Below are 18097 nucleotides of genomic sequence, written 5' to 3' on the forward strand. Positions count from 1 at the left end.
ACTGTAGTTAGAAAAGCTATGAAAAATAATAGGAAAAATGATCAAAATACCTATAAGAGATGAAGCATTTAACATTTTTTCCATTTGCAACTATTCCAACTCAAAATCATATGTTTTCTTTTTGAGTATTTTTAAATTCAAATAAAAGATGTGGGTAAGGTGTTAAATTGTTCATTCCACCTTACCCAAAAAAAAAAATTACCGAAGTACCTATAAAAGAAATTAATATTTTAGATACTCATTCCAATATGCTACATATTTTTCTTAATTGGTGGATGGTACACATTTATCAAACAATATATTGTTTAGGGACCACAACTATTCATTGAATAATCGAGAATCAAAGCAACAACTATGATATATCTTCCAATGACTCTAACCTCTAGGCAAGGATATTACAAAGGCATTTCGAGCAAAGTGCTGCATTTCTATTAGTTACTGCACAGGGGTGCTCCAAACTAGAAGGGCGCCCAATTATAACTTTAAAACATATAAATTGTGTATTATCCATTTAGACACCAATGATTTCTGCAACATGTTCATTTACCTAACGATATTTAGAGAATGCAAATTTGAAAGGAAGTAACCATCACATGGAGTATGCTCAATTTTTTCCTCCTCCAGGAATGGGCTCAAGATAGGTGGTCAGCATGGCAAGGTGACACAAGATGACATCTTGAGTTCCATTCCTACCACAGATATGCAAGCCCTTCCCAGTTGAACTGCCCAAAAGAAAAAAAAACCCCAAATCTTCGCAAACTTTGTCCAAAAGGAATTGACTTTAACGAAGGAAATTAAGAGGGACCATTCACCAAATGGGAAAAAAAATACCACCATAGCACTCTTTCAAGAGTAGGTTGGAAACACACATCATGCAACCGTAGAATTCGAGGCTTACTATGTATTCTTCTCTTAGTATCGGTGTTCAAAAGAAAATGGCGAACCGGACAAAAAACAGCCCATTCGGTTCGGCAACTGGTGGGGCTGGTTCGGTTCTGCTAATATATCCAAAGCCGGTCCCTCTGTAACAAAACGAGATGGTTTTGCAAGAGAACGGGCCCCACTTTTATTTTTTAATTTTTTTCATTATTTTGCTATTCAAAATTTTTATTGGCAGGATCGCCGATGCGGACCACCGATCTATTGAACCAGACCAGTTTTCTGAATGAGCAATCCGGGTCACCAATCCGTGTTTTTCTTGCTTATCATACACTCTAAGTAGCACTGTACCAAATTCCAATTGCCAATGCCTTGGTAGCATTTTAAGTACATCCCTTCAAATCAGCCTACATCCTACGATGTGGGACTAAGACTCGCTCCAAGCAGTTGGACCTTGGGATATATAATTGGAATTTAAATGACTCTCCTTTTCTTGAGAGAAACTTTTAAAGGTCTAGTCATTAAACAAAGCCTACAAAGAAGTACAACCATACCCCCCACTCAGGAGGAGGTTGTGCATCACACAAGAGCACATTCAAGGCTTATATTGTATGCTCCTTAAGGTAGAATGCCTCAAAGTGCATGGCTAAAACTAGTTCCAAACCATTCTACCTGGCTCCAAACTTTTAGACTACTAGTAAAAAATCACCCATCATACCAATTAGATAGTAGTACAAGAAAAATTGCCAAAGTAGGTACATCACACTTAACTGTTTCAAAAATAATTATAACAATAAGAATAAACTAAAAGGTACATCCTCTTTATAGCTGAAGAACATTTGCAAGAAGGGGCCCAATTTGTAATGGAACTCCCTTTTTATGGAGACGGAATCCAATCTGTCCGATGGATATAAAATAGAGAGCCTAACAACATCCACCAGTGCCCATACTAAAATATGTGGATAGGGGATGCTGTCCAAATCGATGTGGGCCACTTATGTTACAAATATACAAATATATGCTTGCATTCAATACAGATAAACATGTTAGAAACATGGATGCCAAGATTGTCCTCTCAAACATAGAACCTCCGCACATCACTTAAAGGACGGAGGAGGTGGGATTTTAAGTGACATTAAGTAATTAAAGAAAAAAAAACAACAAAGCAGAATTGTCTAGGTTAAGTGTTGGATGTATGTTGTGTTTCTTTCATGTCAACATGTGCCAAGAACTATGAATGCACATGTTTGAGTTACATATGGACTGACAAATTTCAAGTTTCACCTAATAACTGGTCATATCCTAAGAGAAAGGGGGGTGGCTCACCTCCCACAGCCCAATCCCCATATTTTAATAAATGGATAGGGAAGCCAGTTTTTAGACATCCCTTAATTTAATAAATGACAAGGATTAGGCACGTTGTTAGCTCTTATGCCAGTCCAAAGATTAACAACAAAATCCTCTATTGCTTGAGTGATTTCCACTATACATGTTTTGCTATTCACTCTTCATCTGATAGACTGATACATCCATATGTAGTTGCTCGAGAGATTTCTAATTCACATGTTCTTGCATTCTCCCTCATCTAATACATCTAATACAAATATTACACTTTGTATGTGTATTGTAATGGGCATAGTGGTAATATTTGAAGTTCCTATGCCTATTTATTTATGTAATGTACTCATTGTAGTATCCCATGTATATGAAGGAGATAAGAGTAAATTACCCTTAACCCTAACACAAGCAAGCACAAATTTGCACCTGCATGCAACACCCAATGACATGCATATTCCCCAGGATTCACTCTTCATCTTCTACATTTTGACAACATTTTCACATGGTCTCAAAACATAGGATCTAGATCTCGTTGATCCATTCCTACGGTAAGAACCCATAAAATCTCTTTTGACCACCATTTTTCTCTCCTTCACACTAAAATCAGATTTCATCTCTAATTGAAAACTCTATTCAAAATCCTAGCTGAAATCTCTCTATCTCTCTTCACAAGATCACTTTTTGAAACCCTAGCCAAATCCTTCTCTCTCCACATGATCCCCATTCAAAACTGAGTCAAAACCTCTCTCTATTGCTCCTCAAGCGCATCCAAAAAATAAAAATAAAAAATTTCCTGGTTAGCAAAGTTGCTCAACCCTATATATTTCTTTCTCCCTTGCCTAAAAAAGCCTGAAGAGTTTTATTTCTTCATTTTCATCCATCTCCTACTTAAGCAACTAATTAAGTAGTGTAGGAAAAAGGAAGAGACGTCCACATGATCTTTACCGATTTAGAGAAATTATATGATAAGGGTACCTAGAGAGTTAATTTGGTGGGTGTTGGAAAAGAAAGAAGTCTCTAGAGGATATATAGACATAGTGAGAGATCTGTATGAAAGAGCACCAACCAGTATGATGACAACTAGTGGAGAGACAACTGGGTTTTTAGTAACAGTAGGCCTACATCAAGGTTCAGTGTGGAGCCCATACCTCTTTGTTTTGGTTACGGACGAGTTAACAAGGCATCTACAGAATGAGGTACCGTAGTGTATATTTTTGCGAAGAACTTGAGTTTTGATGGATGAGACTAGACGAGGTGCCTTCAACGCAAAGTTAGAACTTTGGAGGAATGCACTAAAATCTAAAGATTTTAAGATCAGCCGGACTAAAACAATTGCAAATTTAATAATAACAAGAGTAGAAATGACAAAGTAGTTAAGATTGATTGCCAAGAAATACCTTAAAAGAGACTATTTTCAATATCTTGGGTCGATAATCCAAGAGAATGGAGAGATTGAGGAGATGTCGCGCATAGAATTAGAGTTAATTGACAAAGTGGATATGATTGTCACATACCAGTGAAATTGAAAGGGGAGTTCTATAGGACCGCTATAAGACCAGCTATGCTTTATGGGGTGGAATGTTAGTGGGTCAAGAAACAAAATATCCATAGGATTTGCCCCATTTTCTTATTGCTCAGGTAAAGTTCCAGGGCAGACGAAATCCTGGAACAGAGCTGCTGAGCAGAGGTGGAACTCGGTTGCAAATATGACAGAACCTAGTCGCGCTGAGCAGAGGTGGAACTCGGTTGCAAATATGACAGAACCTAGTCGCGACAAGAACCACGTGTGGCAAGGCCTCTTCCCTGGAGTTGTGACTTGCGAGATTGGAAGCATTGTGGGAAGAAGTTGTTCATTCCAGGTTGAGAACCTAGAAGGCCAAGGACATCTCCAATGTGGTCTTTGTCTTTTAGGCCCAAATCGAAGAGTTGGGTGCTTCAGTTGGGTTGCTGATGACCGCTGAGCCCACTCTGGCCTTGCAGGGCGGGCCCCAGTGGGTGCGACCTAGAGCTACCATAGCTTATGGCTAGAGCAATGGGAGGAGGCCCCACCACAACAGCGAGAAAAGTCAAGATAACGAGCGCTCCACTCGCAAAGCGGTCGGCAGGAGCTGCGGGCAAGTGCTTGGTAGGCCAACTGCCAAGTGAACCGGGAGGGGCACTCGACGAAAGGAGCTTAATAGATCTCTAATTGTTCCTCAATCTTCAAAGAATGCGGCGTTGTATTATTGTAAGTTCTCTATCCCGAACATTGGCTGTGGATGACAAGTTTTAAATCTTAATGCAGACATGTTGAATCGGTCTTTTTCGCCACATCGCATATAACAGGAATCGAACCCCCTCTGCTCCTGACGAGCAGTTCCTACTTCAGGTATCAATCATCAAAGACTGATTCAAGCACTAAAACAAGACATTGAAGATCCCCGATTCATTCATCTAATTCATTCTTTTCTGATCACTAACATCAAGGATAAGGAAAGAGCTATGTTGTTGTAGAGAAAGGAATTCTACAGGTCTCTCTCATCCATACTGATTAATGTCTTTCTACATCAGTTCGATATTCGAATCCATTGTGAATTTAGTAACAACATCTGCTACGCTCGATATGCAGACGATTTACTCTTTGCTATCAACAAAGATTTGCAAGAGCTATGGGCGGGCCGTCCAAAATACAACAATTCATGGCGGAATAGCAGCTCGAAACCACAACCAGTGTACTCACAAAAAGAGTCAACAAGCAGCCGTCGCATTAAGAAGACTTTTAAAAGTGGATCACAAAGGAATGTTTATGTTTTACATGTGAAACCTAAACCCTAAACCCTAAAAAGATTTCCAAATGAATTCTCGAGAACGAGACCGACCAGAGGTGTCATCGCCTTGAAGAAATAAAATAACAAATCATTTAGTAACCCCCCCGAAAAAAGTGTTTCCGTTGGTTTCCATATCCGTTCGACGGCATGGTCGAGTGGTAAGGCGGGGGACTGCAAATCGAGCTCTTCTTTCTTGAGGTTTTCTTCTTGGCTTAGTTAGCTCTTGCTTCAGGTTTTTTAGGGAAACGATAGAAATTGATTGATTCCCATCAGTTTTTGAAAAAGACTGTTGAAAGGTTTTGGAAACCTCGCCTTCCAGGGAAGTGGATACCCTAAGTTCCATGGTCCCCCCATGGAACTAGCGATATCCACTTTTTAGCTTTAAATATATGGCAAGTGGATATGGTAGTATCCACTTTACTGTAAAACTTCCCCGTTATCAAATAGGGAAGTGCTATAGTACTGAAAGATGTCGTTTCAAAAACCAAGTCTTTCACAAATCAAATATGCCCTAAAGGAAAGGAAATTACAAAGCAGCCAATTGCTTCTGTTTGCACAGGATGAATTTCACCTTCAACATGCCTAACACCAATTTGCGACCCGACCCTTCAGTCCTCAGCAAACTCATCGCATTCCACAAACCAAAATGCTGCCCTTAATCATGCTTCTCCAATTTGAGTATCAACTAGTCGAATTATGGTTGTGGATTCTTGACTCTAGAGAAGTTAGCCATGTGTGTAGATGTGGGTAAGTCCTCAAAGCTTATTCATTATCATGGTAGAGGAACCATTGCTTCTTTTTTTTGGGTAATTCAGTGGGGAAGAAGAGCCCCCACCCATTTTTCCAAATCGTTAGTGGTTTTTGAATGCGTTAGGAGAGAATGGAAGCCTAGACCTTAGCTGGGGCACAAGTGGTGCTACCACCACGATCCCAACCCCATTGCTACTAGTATAGGAATACTCCCCCATCACGCACATTGGAAAAGCCTCTATTTCATACACTTAACATTCCCTCTCCCAAATACTCGTTTCAGTCCCCACAGTAAGCATAACCTTGTGTATATTTCTTAGTTGATGCTTCAAATTCCCACATCGTATTCATTCCCTCCTTTTGTATGTGAAGAATTTACCCATAAAGGAGATGTTCATGGAAGGAGGAGCAATGCGAGAACCTCCACTACTTGAAGGAAGCCAAACCCTCTTCTTGAGGCCCTCCTTGGTCTTGGTGTCTATAGTTCGATTGTCCAAGTTAAAAACTAATTATCCCATAAAATCATTAATTTTCGAAGTAAAGATGGGGATGAGTTCACATCCAAAGAGTACGTGGATAATAGAATAAATCATCAAAAGTCTTGCCCACACATGCTCGAACAAACGGGTACAGCCTGCAATGCAAGCATCACCACCTAGCAGAAACTGCACTTGCTGAGATGCATGAGTTAGGTCTCTATTAACCTTTGGCGTGAGACATTTCATATAGTTGTGTTTCTTATAAATTGGCTGCCACTAAAGGTGCTTGGTGAACAATCACTTCCATGACGTTCTCTATGGACAACATCCAGACTTGCAATTGTTATGTTTGTGTTGACGACACCTTAAGGCATAAATTTTTGCAGATGGTTCTACTTTGAAGCGAGCAAATCGATTCTTCTTTGAAGGAGTCCATAGTTATTGCCTTGCAGGGATCAAACTGTAGATAAACTTATACTTTCCCAGCATGGGTACGCTTTAGACTTCTTGCAGTGGAATCAAGGATTGTGAACCCGTCATGACTCTCAGCGCCAATTCATCAGAGACTTAGCTAAAGAGGGTAGAACCTATTTCTGATCGCAACAATACTGGAGTATCAACAACGTCCTCCAGTCCTATTATTCATGCAAACAGATTGTAAAGGAAAATATAGAAGGGTCTATGTAATATAGTGCAACATATGGGTAACCATTAGTGAATATGTTATAGGGCAGTTATATAATATTGCTTACCATAAGGCTAACCCATGGTAAATATGTTCTAATGCTGTATTTAAAAGAATGCAATGAAGAAACATCTCTAATTTTGTTGGCCTTTCCTGCTCTCCCTCGCATTCTCCTCTTCACCATGCACAATACCTCTCTCTCACTTCTAACACTAACATTGTTTTCATAATGAAGTAGGCCTTCCAATTCATGCGAGGCAGTAAAACACACTTCAATATATTAAGGCAATGATTAGTGATTGCATGTAGTATACTGGAGGAAAGACTTCCTCTAATCATCTCACTGTTTTTTCCTATTCACGATTCAAATATTTGCCATTTATACTTCTAATCCTCTCACTGTTTTTTCTTATTCGAGATTCAGATATTTTCCATTTCATATCTGGTAATTGGCTGTTTTTGGGATGGAAATTGGCTTCTTTGGAGTAGCAGAAAACAAAGAACCATGGCACCTAGGTTGAGCACGAAGGTGGAATACAGGTGGCAGTAGTTACTGCTGAAGTTTCTCGAATTTGACATCTACTGACAGCCCTCGGTCAGAATATCTCTAGATTGATGCTCTATTATGATAACCACAGTGCCATATCGATTTCTCCCAAACCAGTATATCATGGAAAGGCAAAGCACATCAAGATTGATCAGCATTGCATTTGAAAAATTGAGGAGAGATTCAGTGGCATTGAAAATTAAATCACAGATATCTTCACCAAGGCATACACATGGATACGGCATTGGCTTCATAAAGCCAAGATGACCATGGTACGATATGGTGCTTTGCATCTGTATTGTATGTGGGCATAGTTGTAAGATTTGTTGTTCTTACGTTTGCTATCCATGGTTGTCACTATAATATCTCATGGACATGAAGATTGTAAGAGTAAATTACTCATATACACCGTAATATATGATATATATAGGTATATACACCTACACTTATATATATACACACAAACTGTAATAAGTGTATGTGTGTGCACACACACGCATACACGGGTCCACATATAACAATGTTGTAGGAAAACCAAATCTCTCCATTAGCATGTCTCACTCTTCATCATCATTTTGATAACCTTTTAACAACATCCACACTCTAGCTTGATTTATGCTTTACAATGAGTTTCTTGAGTGATTTCCTCCGTACATGGTTTGTCATTCTCTCCATCTAATACATCCATGTGCTCTGTTTTCTTTCAAACCTTATCATTAGGGTAGAGCTACTATCAAAGGCTATCAGTTCTAATCACCATATAGTTAGGTTCCCATGTGTTGTCTCAACATCATGGACAATACACCGCTCTCACATGTTACCAAGCCTTCTATTTTGTGACCCTTGCATGCACCGCAAAAGAAGTCCACAAAAGAAGCAACTGATGCTTATAAACCAATTGAAATACAAACTGTTTTCCAAAGAAATAAGAAAATAACAATGATGTAACGTTTTTTGTCCCCACCCTTTTGCTGAATATTATATAAAGCGCAACGGATCTTTGAAACTGACTAATTCATAAGAAACCAAAAATATTTTCAAGACAATCACTACAATGGTGCCAAGCATTTTGCACTAGTGGCTAGAATAACTAATACATTTCTTGTACAAGATTTTATTTGGGTAACTGAATCCTTGGACATGGAGAATTATATGGGTGTGGTTTCTATAAGGTTGCAACCTTAAACAATCCAATTAAGGTGCACCTCCAAATGTTTATTATAACATACAATTTTGATGAAATTTTTTTTTAGGATTATCTGAAAATTTATTTTCATATCTAATTATAAAATTTTAAACTCCAAAAATGGTTAACATCAAGTAGATCAATAAACATATGGAAATCTTGAAAATGGACACTCTAGATAATGTGTTGCAAGATACACTATTTTTGGGGCTCAAAATCTTTTTTTTTTTTCATATTCATATATCTCGATGTTGAGATGATCTATTAGAAGATTTATCATCGTTCAAACAACATTCTCCGATGGACTTTTTAGGTGCATATGTAATTCTACATTTTAAGGTTGCAACCTTATATAAACTTATACCTACTTAAATCCTCAATTATGATGTTAGTAACTGCCCACTCTAACTTGATAGAGATATTGGTTGATATCCTAATAAGAAATGAGATTTTATTTGGGAAACTTAGGTCCTTGTACATGGAGAAAATACTAAAACCTCAACTATCATGTCAGTAACTATCATGACATAAATTTCTATTTTTCCTTTTTCAGATTGCATTCATCTCAAAAGCAAGAACAGATCATACATTCCAAGCCTAGGTACATCACAATATTCATCCAGACCACAGTAGAAGACCTCACGCCTTTACATGTGGCAAAAAATGTATTATCGTCACTAGAACCGAATGTGAGTCAAAAGTAGGAATTAGATCTGCAGGAGAAGATGATGATTGAGTGGATGGTTGCGTTGGTGGAAGGTGTCCATCCTACACTTTCCTTCCCATGTGAATGCTTATGGGCTACCCTTGAGGGACATTATAATGCATAGAAGCAATAGATTTAGTTGGTACAAGCAACTGAAGCAAAGAAGTATCAACAGGAATAGGAAGAGGAACTATAGAAGATGAGGACTGTGAACTTCTTATGGAGTAGGATAAAAGGAATCCTCATCAACCATGCGACCTCTTCTAAAATATAGGAGTATTTTTTAAAAAGGTACCATCAGCACAAATAAGTTTTTTTTGTAAACCAGCAGGATAGCATTTATAACCTTTATGAAAAGCATGAATACCCTAGAAAAATACACTTGACAACTCAAGGATCTAACTTATCATTACCGGCACCCAACATATGAACAATGAAAACACACCCAAACACTTGTGGAGGAACAACAAATAATGGAGTATCAAGGGAGAACAAAGTGTGATGTTTTTCCATTCAAAATCGAAGAGGGCATACGATAAATTAAATAGCATGAGGTCCGCAAGACATCTCTCCAATAAGCTTTCGGAGCACACATACTAATCAGCAAAATGCAGGTTACTTCAAGTAAATCTTGATTTTTTCCTTTTAGCAACCCCATTCTGTTGAAGAGTATGCGCACAAGAAGTTTGATGTAAAATTCCATTTTGAGCAAAATAATTTTAAAATATATGGAAAAAATACTCTTTAGCATTATCAGAACATAATACACACAAATTCTTGTTGAATTGAGTTTGGATTCCTTTGTGAAACAATTTAAAATAGAGACAATTTCAAATCTTCTTTTTATTAAATATAACCATGACATTCATGTATGATCATCCATGAAAATTAACAAAATATTTATGGCTAGACAAACTTTGTACTCTAGCATGAGACCAAAGATCAAAATTTACAACTGTAAATGGAGTAAGTCTCCGTTTATCAGTTCTAGAATGAAATTCCACCTTATGATGCTTGCTTTACTGACAAGCCTCACATTCTGAGGTAGACACTAGCCCTAAAGAAGGGATGAACAACTTCAAGTTATTGAGAGAATGATGGCCCAACCGACAATGCCATAAAAAGGGAGAAGCAGCAGAGTAAAGAGCAACACCAATAAGATTATCATCGAAATAGTATAAACCACCTGACTCATACCCATCACCAATAGTCGTACTCGTCCTCAAATCCTGAAAGACACAAGAGGAGGGGTAAAATGTTACAGAGCAGTGAAGAGATTTAGTTAATTTGCTCACAAACAACAAACCAAAAGGAAACTTTGGAACATATAGCATAGGGGACAGAGAAAGGAAAGAAGTACACGTGATTGTACCCTATCTAGACACACTAAACAATGATCCATCAGCTAAAGTAACAAAGGAATTAGGAGCCAACTTATCTAGAGACACGAAAATAGAAGACTCACTAGTCTTGTGGTCAAAAGCTCCTAAGTCTCCTGAGAGAACGACCAGGGGAGTAGGATTCTGAGATGCTAAGCAGCATAAAGTAAAGAGTTAGCAAGGGTGGCAATGGAAGTAGAAGGATGGACACTAGGCTGTTGTACTTGTCTAACAAGTTCATTATATTCTTCTCTTGTAAGCACAATAGAGTCAACAACAGAATTTGATTATAGGTGATGATTACTAGGCCCATTCAGATAAACACCATCATTGTCAAATGTGTAAGTAACCTAACCTGATTTGCCCAAGCAAGCTTACCAATCTTATCTCAACACTTATCAATTGTATGACCTGTACGCCCACAATACATACACTTTCAAGTTCCACAACCCTTGCATTCATCACCTCTACCACAGCCCCTTCCTAAGTCATGATCACGTCCCATACCTCTGACTCCATCACCTGTCCCCACAAATGGGTTCCATGCTAACCCATCACTAACACTCAAGTCCGAAGGTGCAGGAGAGGGAGATAACATGTTGAATGCACACATACACATTATCAAGAGATGGCAACTTACTCCTTTGCCAAAATCTATCCACAATAGGATAATACTCAGGATTATGACCCAATAAAAATTTGGCAACTCTGGATCCTTCACATTGCTTCCTCCATAATTCTGCATCACCATATATAGGCTAATAGAAATTCAACTCTTCCCACATACCTCTAAGGGCACTATATATACACTCACAATTACCTTGTTGCAATTGGAACATCTTCTCAAATAGTACATATACCCAAGAGGTGTTCTTATATGATGAATATGTTTCTTTCAGAGTGTCTCAAATTTCTTTAGCAGTCTCAAGAAACATCACATATGCACTTATTTGAGGCTCCACACTCTACAGCCAAGTCATGATTATGTAATTCTCTCTCATCCACTCTTCATATCTACTATCAAACTCACTAAGTATTCAATTTCCCCTAACACTATCCGATAACTCATTTAATTTTATTTAAGTAATTTGTATCCCCACATGTTCAGGAAGACTGAAGGTTCCGGTTTTAATTATATTAGCCATGAGCATAGTAAATAAAAGATAAATGGGCCAACTAAGTTCATTTGAATACAATCACCCACACCAAGCCTAGTAGAATGCCAGAAACAGTTTTTTCCCAAAAAAAAAAAAAGAGAAAGAAATACTTGCCATTCAAATCTGAGAATACCAACTTTCTCACACTTGAGCGAACTAATAGGCAATAGGGCAATACCATGTTATCCAAATCTGAGAATCAACATGCTATCACTCTTTGATTAGACTGGGGCAGCACCTATATACAAGAATAACTTAGGATTTTGAGAGAAAATTTTGGCAAATCAATCACAGTTGCCCACAAACCTCGAAAGTAGGTAACGATTCTTCTATTGATATCAATTTTCAAAGAAGAATAACACGAACAGCAGCATCACCACATTAAATGCAGACCCAAAAGGGTTTCTGGGCACAAAAAAAAAAAAAAAAAAAAGTTCTTTAGGAAATCAGATCGAACAACCCTAGGAAGTAACCCCCCATTTTTTGTTAGGCTAGAGAATAACATCAAAAGGGCGAAGATTGAAAGAGAAGAAATATGTTGCTGTTAAGGTAGAGAAGAAAATAAAGATGGAGAAGATTAAATGGGAAGAATATTTTAGCATAGAAAAGAAAAAACAAGAGGGAAGAAAAGGATCACTGCTCTGATAATATGTCAGAGAAGGGAGAGAGATGAAAAGATGGAGGAGGAAGGGAGAGTAATGTGAGAGTGCCAATTTGGTCTCACGCACCTCTCACACCACTTTTAGATTAATAAGAAATAGTGAAAGGGCAAAAGAAACATACCAAATGAATTGTGAAAAAGTATTGTGGTACGCATTTACATGAACAAAAGGAACATCCAGAAATATACAAACTATTGAGGGACCAAAATTATGAGTCATACTATGAAATTACAGGAGAGAGTGATTGAGCAATGACTATAATATGAAACAAGTGTATCAGAAAATCAGTTCGGTTTTATGCCAGGGAGGTCAACAATTGAGACTATTTTCTTAATTAGGTAATTGATTGAGAAGTTCAGGGAGGAGAAAAGATCTTCACATGGTCATTGTTGATTCAGAGAAAGCATACGAAAGGGTCCCTAGAGAGTTAATTTAGTTGGTGTTGAAAAAGAAATGAGTGTCTAGAGGACATTGACATGGTGAGAGATATGTATGAGAAGACACTAACTAGTGTGAAGACAACTAGTGGAGAGACAAATAAGTTTTCAATGATAGCAGGCCTACACCAACGGTTAGCATTGAGCCCATATCTCTCTATTTTGGTTATCGACGAGTTAACTAGGCATCTACAAGATAAGGCACCATGGTGTATGTTATTTATAAATGACATAGCTTTGATTGATGAAACTAGAGACAACAATAATGCAAAGTCAACTTTAGAGGGATGCTCTAGAATCTAAAAGTTTTAAAACAAGCCGGACTAAGGCTAAATATATGTAATGCAAGTTTAATTATAATAGGAGTAGAAAAGAGGAAGTAGTAAAGAATGACGGCCAAAAATTACCTAAAAGAGACTATTTTCAATATCTTGGATCGATAGTCCATGAGAATAGAGAGATTGAGGAAGATGTCTCCCATAAAATTTTAGCTGGGTGGACGAAGTGGAGATGTGCTTCTAGAACCTTATGTGATCGTTGCATACCAATGAAATCGAAGGGGAAGTTTTATAGGATGGCTTTAAGACTAACCATGCTTTATAGGAAGGAATCTTGGGAGATCAAGAAAGAACATGTCCATAGAATGAGTGTATCCATAGAATGAGTGTAACCGAGTTGAGATGGATGAGTGACATGATAAGAAAGGATAGAATTTAGAATTAATACATCCAAGCAAACTTAGAGGTGGCTTCAGACAAGGGAAAGTAGACTTCGGTGGTTCGACCATGTGTAGTGTTGACCTAGAAAAGCACTAGTTAAGAGGGGCGATTTTGGTTCAAATGGAAGGCTCTAATAGGGCAAGGGGAAGGCCACAAAGAACATAGATGAAAGCAGTGAGAAGAGCTATAGTAACTTATGGTCTGACTAAAGGTATGGCCCGTACTAAAGCAGAATAGCATACAAGATTCGAGTTGAAATAAGGGTCAGATGATGATAATGATGATGGAACTAACTATCCATTAGAAGCATCATGAAACAATTAAAAGAAAGAATACTTTCCTTCTTCAGCAAGCTTCTGAAACCTTCAGATATTAAAATATGAGAATATGTTGTTAATGAATCTAAATATTGGGAGGCTCGATGATGCACACCCAACAAGATGCTAAATTTTGATAAGATAAAATCTTTTGAAGTTCAAATTTCCAATCAAATAAGTGACTTGCAACGTATAAAAGACATATCCCTTCCATCTCTTTTAATCTAGGATCCATACGTATGACCACAATAACTAAAAACGAAACTCATGGAACTATCCATTAGAAAATATCTAGAATCATTTAAAAGAAATAATACTTGCCTTCTTCAGCAAGCATTGCAAAATCTTCAGATGTTGAAATATGAGAATCTGTTGTTAATGAATCTAAATATTGGGGAGCTCTATAATGCACACCCAACAAGAGGCTATAATCCATTATCCCTTGTGTCTGTAAGAACTGGCTATCAATCTCTATTTGCCTGCATAAACAAGTGAAGTACAACATTAAGAAAAGTACAAATCCAAAACTATAAAATAAGAACAACTACGCAGTTTTAAAAGTTTCAAGAAGAATCCACATAAACATTCTAATGGATACATGAATGGACACAAATATTCGAAAAAATTAAGTACAATGATCACAACTACTTAAAATACAGAAGGATAAAGAATAATCATTATGTCAATATGATCATGTATGTGGCACAATATAATTGAAGAGCACAATTACATTAGACAATTTTACATGTGCACATGCATGAAAATCCCATCAAAGAAAAAAGAACGAATAATTGCAGTGTCTCAAGTCCTCATGTTAAATGTGTGGTGGGTGTTTGGTATATTCTGAAGTGAAGAGTGTATGTAAGTAATTTAGCTTTTCTAACACAGCTGCACAGTCCAGCATTTTGGTCCCTTAACATATGTAATGTAATTTTACAAATGAGGTTATGAATAGATCATACCGATGAATGTATGAATATTGCAGAAGAAACAAAGACATGGGCATATGTCATAGGGTTTGACATGGATATGAGCGTCAAAAACCCTGAACTGAGTGTTGTCTGAAGTATGGGAACTACATTCTAGCGTTGGAATGATCTTGAGAAAATCTTGGTCTAGGCCTTCTCTTTTGTTCCCTACAAATTTCCTCCTCCATCCTCCTCTGCAACCAACCCTCAACCTTCCTGAGGTCAACTCTTCCAGCATCCACAAAGCCCCCTCTCCTCATAGAGAGGGTGAGTATGCCCCTCATCCACCAAATGTTCCTTTTATGGCATTAATTACAGCCACAACAAGACATGCAAACTAGAACCCAACCAGATTTTTCTTCCACCACTTAACCACAACCACACTCACCTAATTAAGCCTTCCTCACTATACAGTGAAATTCTTATTAATGCTCGACCAAATAATGAGATCACGCACTCAAAATCCCAAATATCGACCATTACCAACCCCCCTGCCCAAAAAAATAAATAAATAAATTGAAAAAAATTAGAAATTAAAAAAAAAACAAAAAAAAACCCACGTCCCGAAACCCAACCCCGCATCCCACCAGGTTATATCTTCTTCCATATTGAGGGTTTCTTCATTGAGGAAAAAATTACGCTTCCTCAAAATTCAATAGTCGCCACCTTTAAGCCATTGAGACAGAACCAAAAGCATTAAAAAATGGTTAAGTGCAACAAGCGCTTCTTCCCAGATAAACCGCAGGGCTGTCTCAGGCTGGGTTATACCCCTTCTCATTCCCCTCGCAACAAGTACTAACTGCAAAGGCCCTAGCCAACAAGAAACTCAACTTGAAAGGGCGAAGACATCATCCCCAAACCTAGTCCCCAAAGCTGTCCCCTACCAAAAAGAACAGGTTTCGGATCCAAGCAAATGGCATACCCACTCACGCCAGGAATCGAGACACTTCAAAGCGATCAGTCACAAATGTGGTTAGTTCCTGAAAATAGATTGAAAATCATTTGGATTACTCCCACTAGGATTGGTTAATCCTCTCACCCTAATCACATTCCATTATCCATATACCTTGTCATCTGTGGCTCAAGGTACTCATCACTATCCAAAGCCAGTGCCCATATATGTGTAGAAATCTGCACCCAACACATTGCCACGCCACTCCATTTCACACAGTCACTAGCCGACCATTTGGATATTCATTAAATGGGACAAACCAGGCGTTGCCTTATGTGGTTGACTCAACTGCCACAATCAACCAGTTTTCACAAAGAAAAACAAAATCCACATCAACCGGTGCACCATTAAGTTCTTTGTCAGAGGTGCTAATGTGCATGGCAAAAATTGAGACCCCATTAAAAGAGGTCATTGTCACTATCTCATGGCAAAGCTGTCCCCCCTTTCAATGCCTAATGCATCCCAGGCATTAAATGCCCCAATCCACAGCAAGGACACTACTCAGCCAACCTAGGTGACTCAGCTAACCATCTCAGACACCCCTCAATCCACCATCCCATGACCTAACGCCCACAACAGCAACAAAGTTGACATCACTCGAACCGTCATACCCAGCTGGCACTCATCTACCTCAAACTCTGCCAGGTCACTTCTCGAGACCCTTTCACGAACAGCTCATCGTCCACGTCACCCAAACCACCAACCTCATGCCACCTCACCTGCCACAAAACTCCCTCCAAATTCTCAATCTACACCCAACTCCTAGCAGCCAGTCCCCCACAGTAGCCACACCTCGAACTACATCTCAGTCATCCATTCCATAGCCCTTACCTATGCAGAAATATGTGCCCACCATATTGCCACACCGCTCCATTTTGCACAATTGTTCAACAGCCGCCCATTCTGGATCTTCATTAAATGCGACAAACCAGGCAATGCATTACATGTATGACTCACTGCCACAAGTACCTCCACACCAACCGAAGTACCCTTAAATTCTTCATTAGAGATGCTGATGTGATGTACATGGCAAACACTAAGACCTCATTAGAAAAAGGTCAGTACCCCTGCCTTACCAGGCAAAATTGTCCTCCCTTCGACACATGATGCAGTTGAGGCATTAAATACCCCAACCCACAAGCAAGCTAGCATGTCTCTTACAAGCCTCATCTAGGTGACTCAGCTAACCACGTTGGACACCCCTCAAACCATCACCAAAGGATCCACCACCACATTAGAGCTAAAGCCCACTTCAGCAACCCCATTGAAATAACTCGAAATGTCACACCCATCTGGCACTCACTGCTTTGAACTCCACCCTGCCACTTCTCAAGACCCTTCACGAATAAACCCCCCCCCCCCCCCCCCCCCCCCCCCCCCCCTTCCCTCCCCCCCAAAAAAAAAAAACCAAACGACCAAAAAAACAAATCTGCCGCAAGATGAACATATTTACCCCCTCCCCCTGATAGCTTTGGGCTCACAAGGCTCCTTCACTCATTCCCTCTGCTTACACCACTCCGATCCACCATGTTTCACCTCCCTCTACCACTCCAATGGAACCTTTCATCCCACCTTTCTCGTTTGTCCCCCTACACCTCTCTTCGCAATGGAACCTTTCATACCATCACATCAGACCCTACACCCATGTAAGTATCATCTTGCCTAAGGTAACACACCAAGGGTCTCTAGCCGCCAGCCCCATGTGCATGCATCATGCATCATACTTTAGGGGTACTATTACCAAAAAAAAAAAAAAAGTCCCCGATAAGAATTGAAGAAATTCATCCATAACAACTGCTCATTATAAACCCAATCCATTACATGTGCACACAACCTCTCTCACTTGGCCCATGCCATTCAAGCACCCATACTTGACTTTTATGGACAACACACTACCAGCAAGATATGGTCAGATCATCTCTTACATAAGCTCCATGCCCATGTTCCACCAGGTTGAGCTTTCCACAGACAAACCAACCAAGCCTCTAACTGAGTTGGCCATCCGTCTGCACCATCCTGCTAAAGGTCTCGCACCAAGGGTCGCTAGAGTGAGTGCATCATGCATCACACTTTAGGGGTATTATTCCACTAGGAATGGAAGAACTTTTTAAAGAAGAATGTCGTAATAA

General features: G+C 39.0%; 1 protein-coding gene across 16 annotated transcripts in view; it reads right to left on the minus strand.

Moving 5' to 3' along the window:
- The window catches only part of PIP5K9 (phosphatidyl inositol monophosphate 5 kinase), a 46597-nt gene that overhangs the window by 2024 nt on the left and 26476 nt on the right, over positions 1-18097 (minus strand). For 11 of the 16 annotated variants that reach the window (XR_016059593.1, XM_088872475.1, XM_088872473.1 and 8 more), the window contains one exon: positions 14370-14527. Coding sequence is in view for 10 of the 16 variants with exons in the window: in XM_088872475.1 (XP_088728601.1) it covers positions 14370-14527 (158 nt within the window). In the remaining 6 variants the exon portion in view is untranslated. Of the gene's footprint in view, positions 1-10563; positions 10607-14369; positions 14528-18097 lie in introns of all 16 variants that reach the window. The other 5 variants (XR_016059592.1, XR_016059594.1, XR_016059589.1 and 2 more) reach the window with 1 other exon arrangement.

The sequence above is a fragment of the Amborella trichopoda genome, chromosome 7 (genome assembly GCF_054954075.1).
Source record: "Amborella trichopoda isolate Santa Cruz 75 chromosome 7, AtrichopodaSantaCruz75HAP2 v2.0, whole genome shotgun sequence".
In the NCBI taxonomy this organism is placed as follows: Eukaryota; Viridiplantae; Streptophyta; class Magnoliopsida; order Amborellales; family Amborellaceae; genus Amborella; species Amborella trichopoda.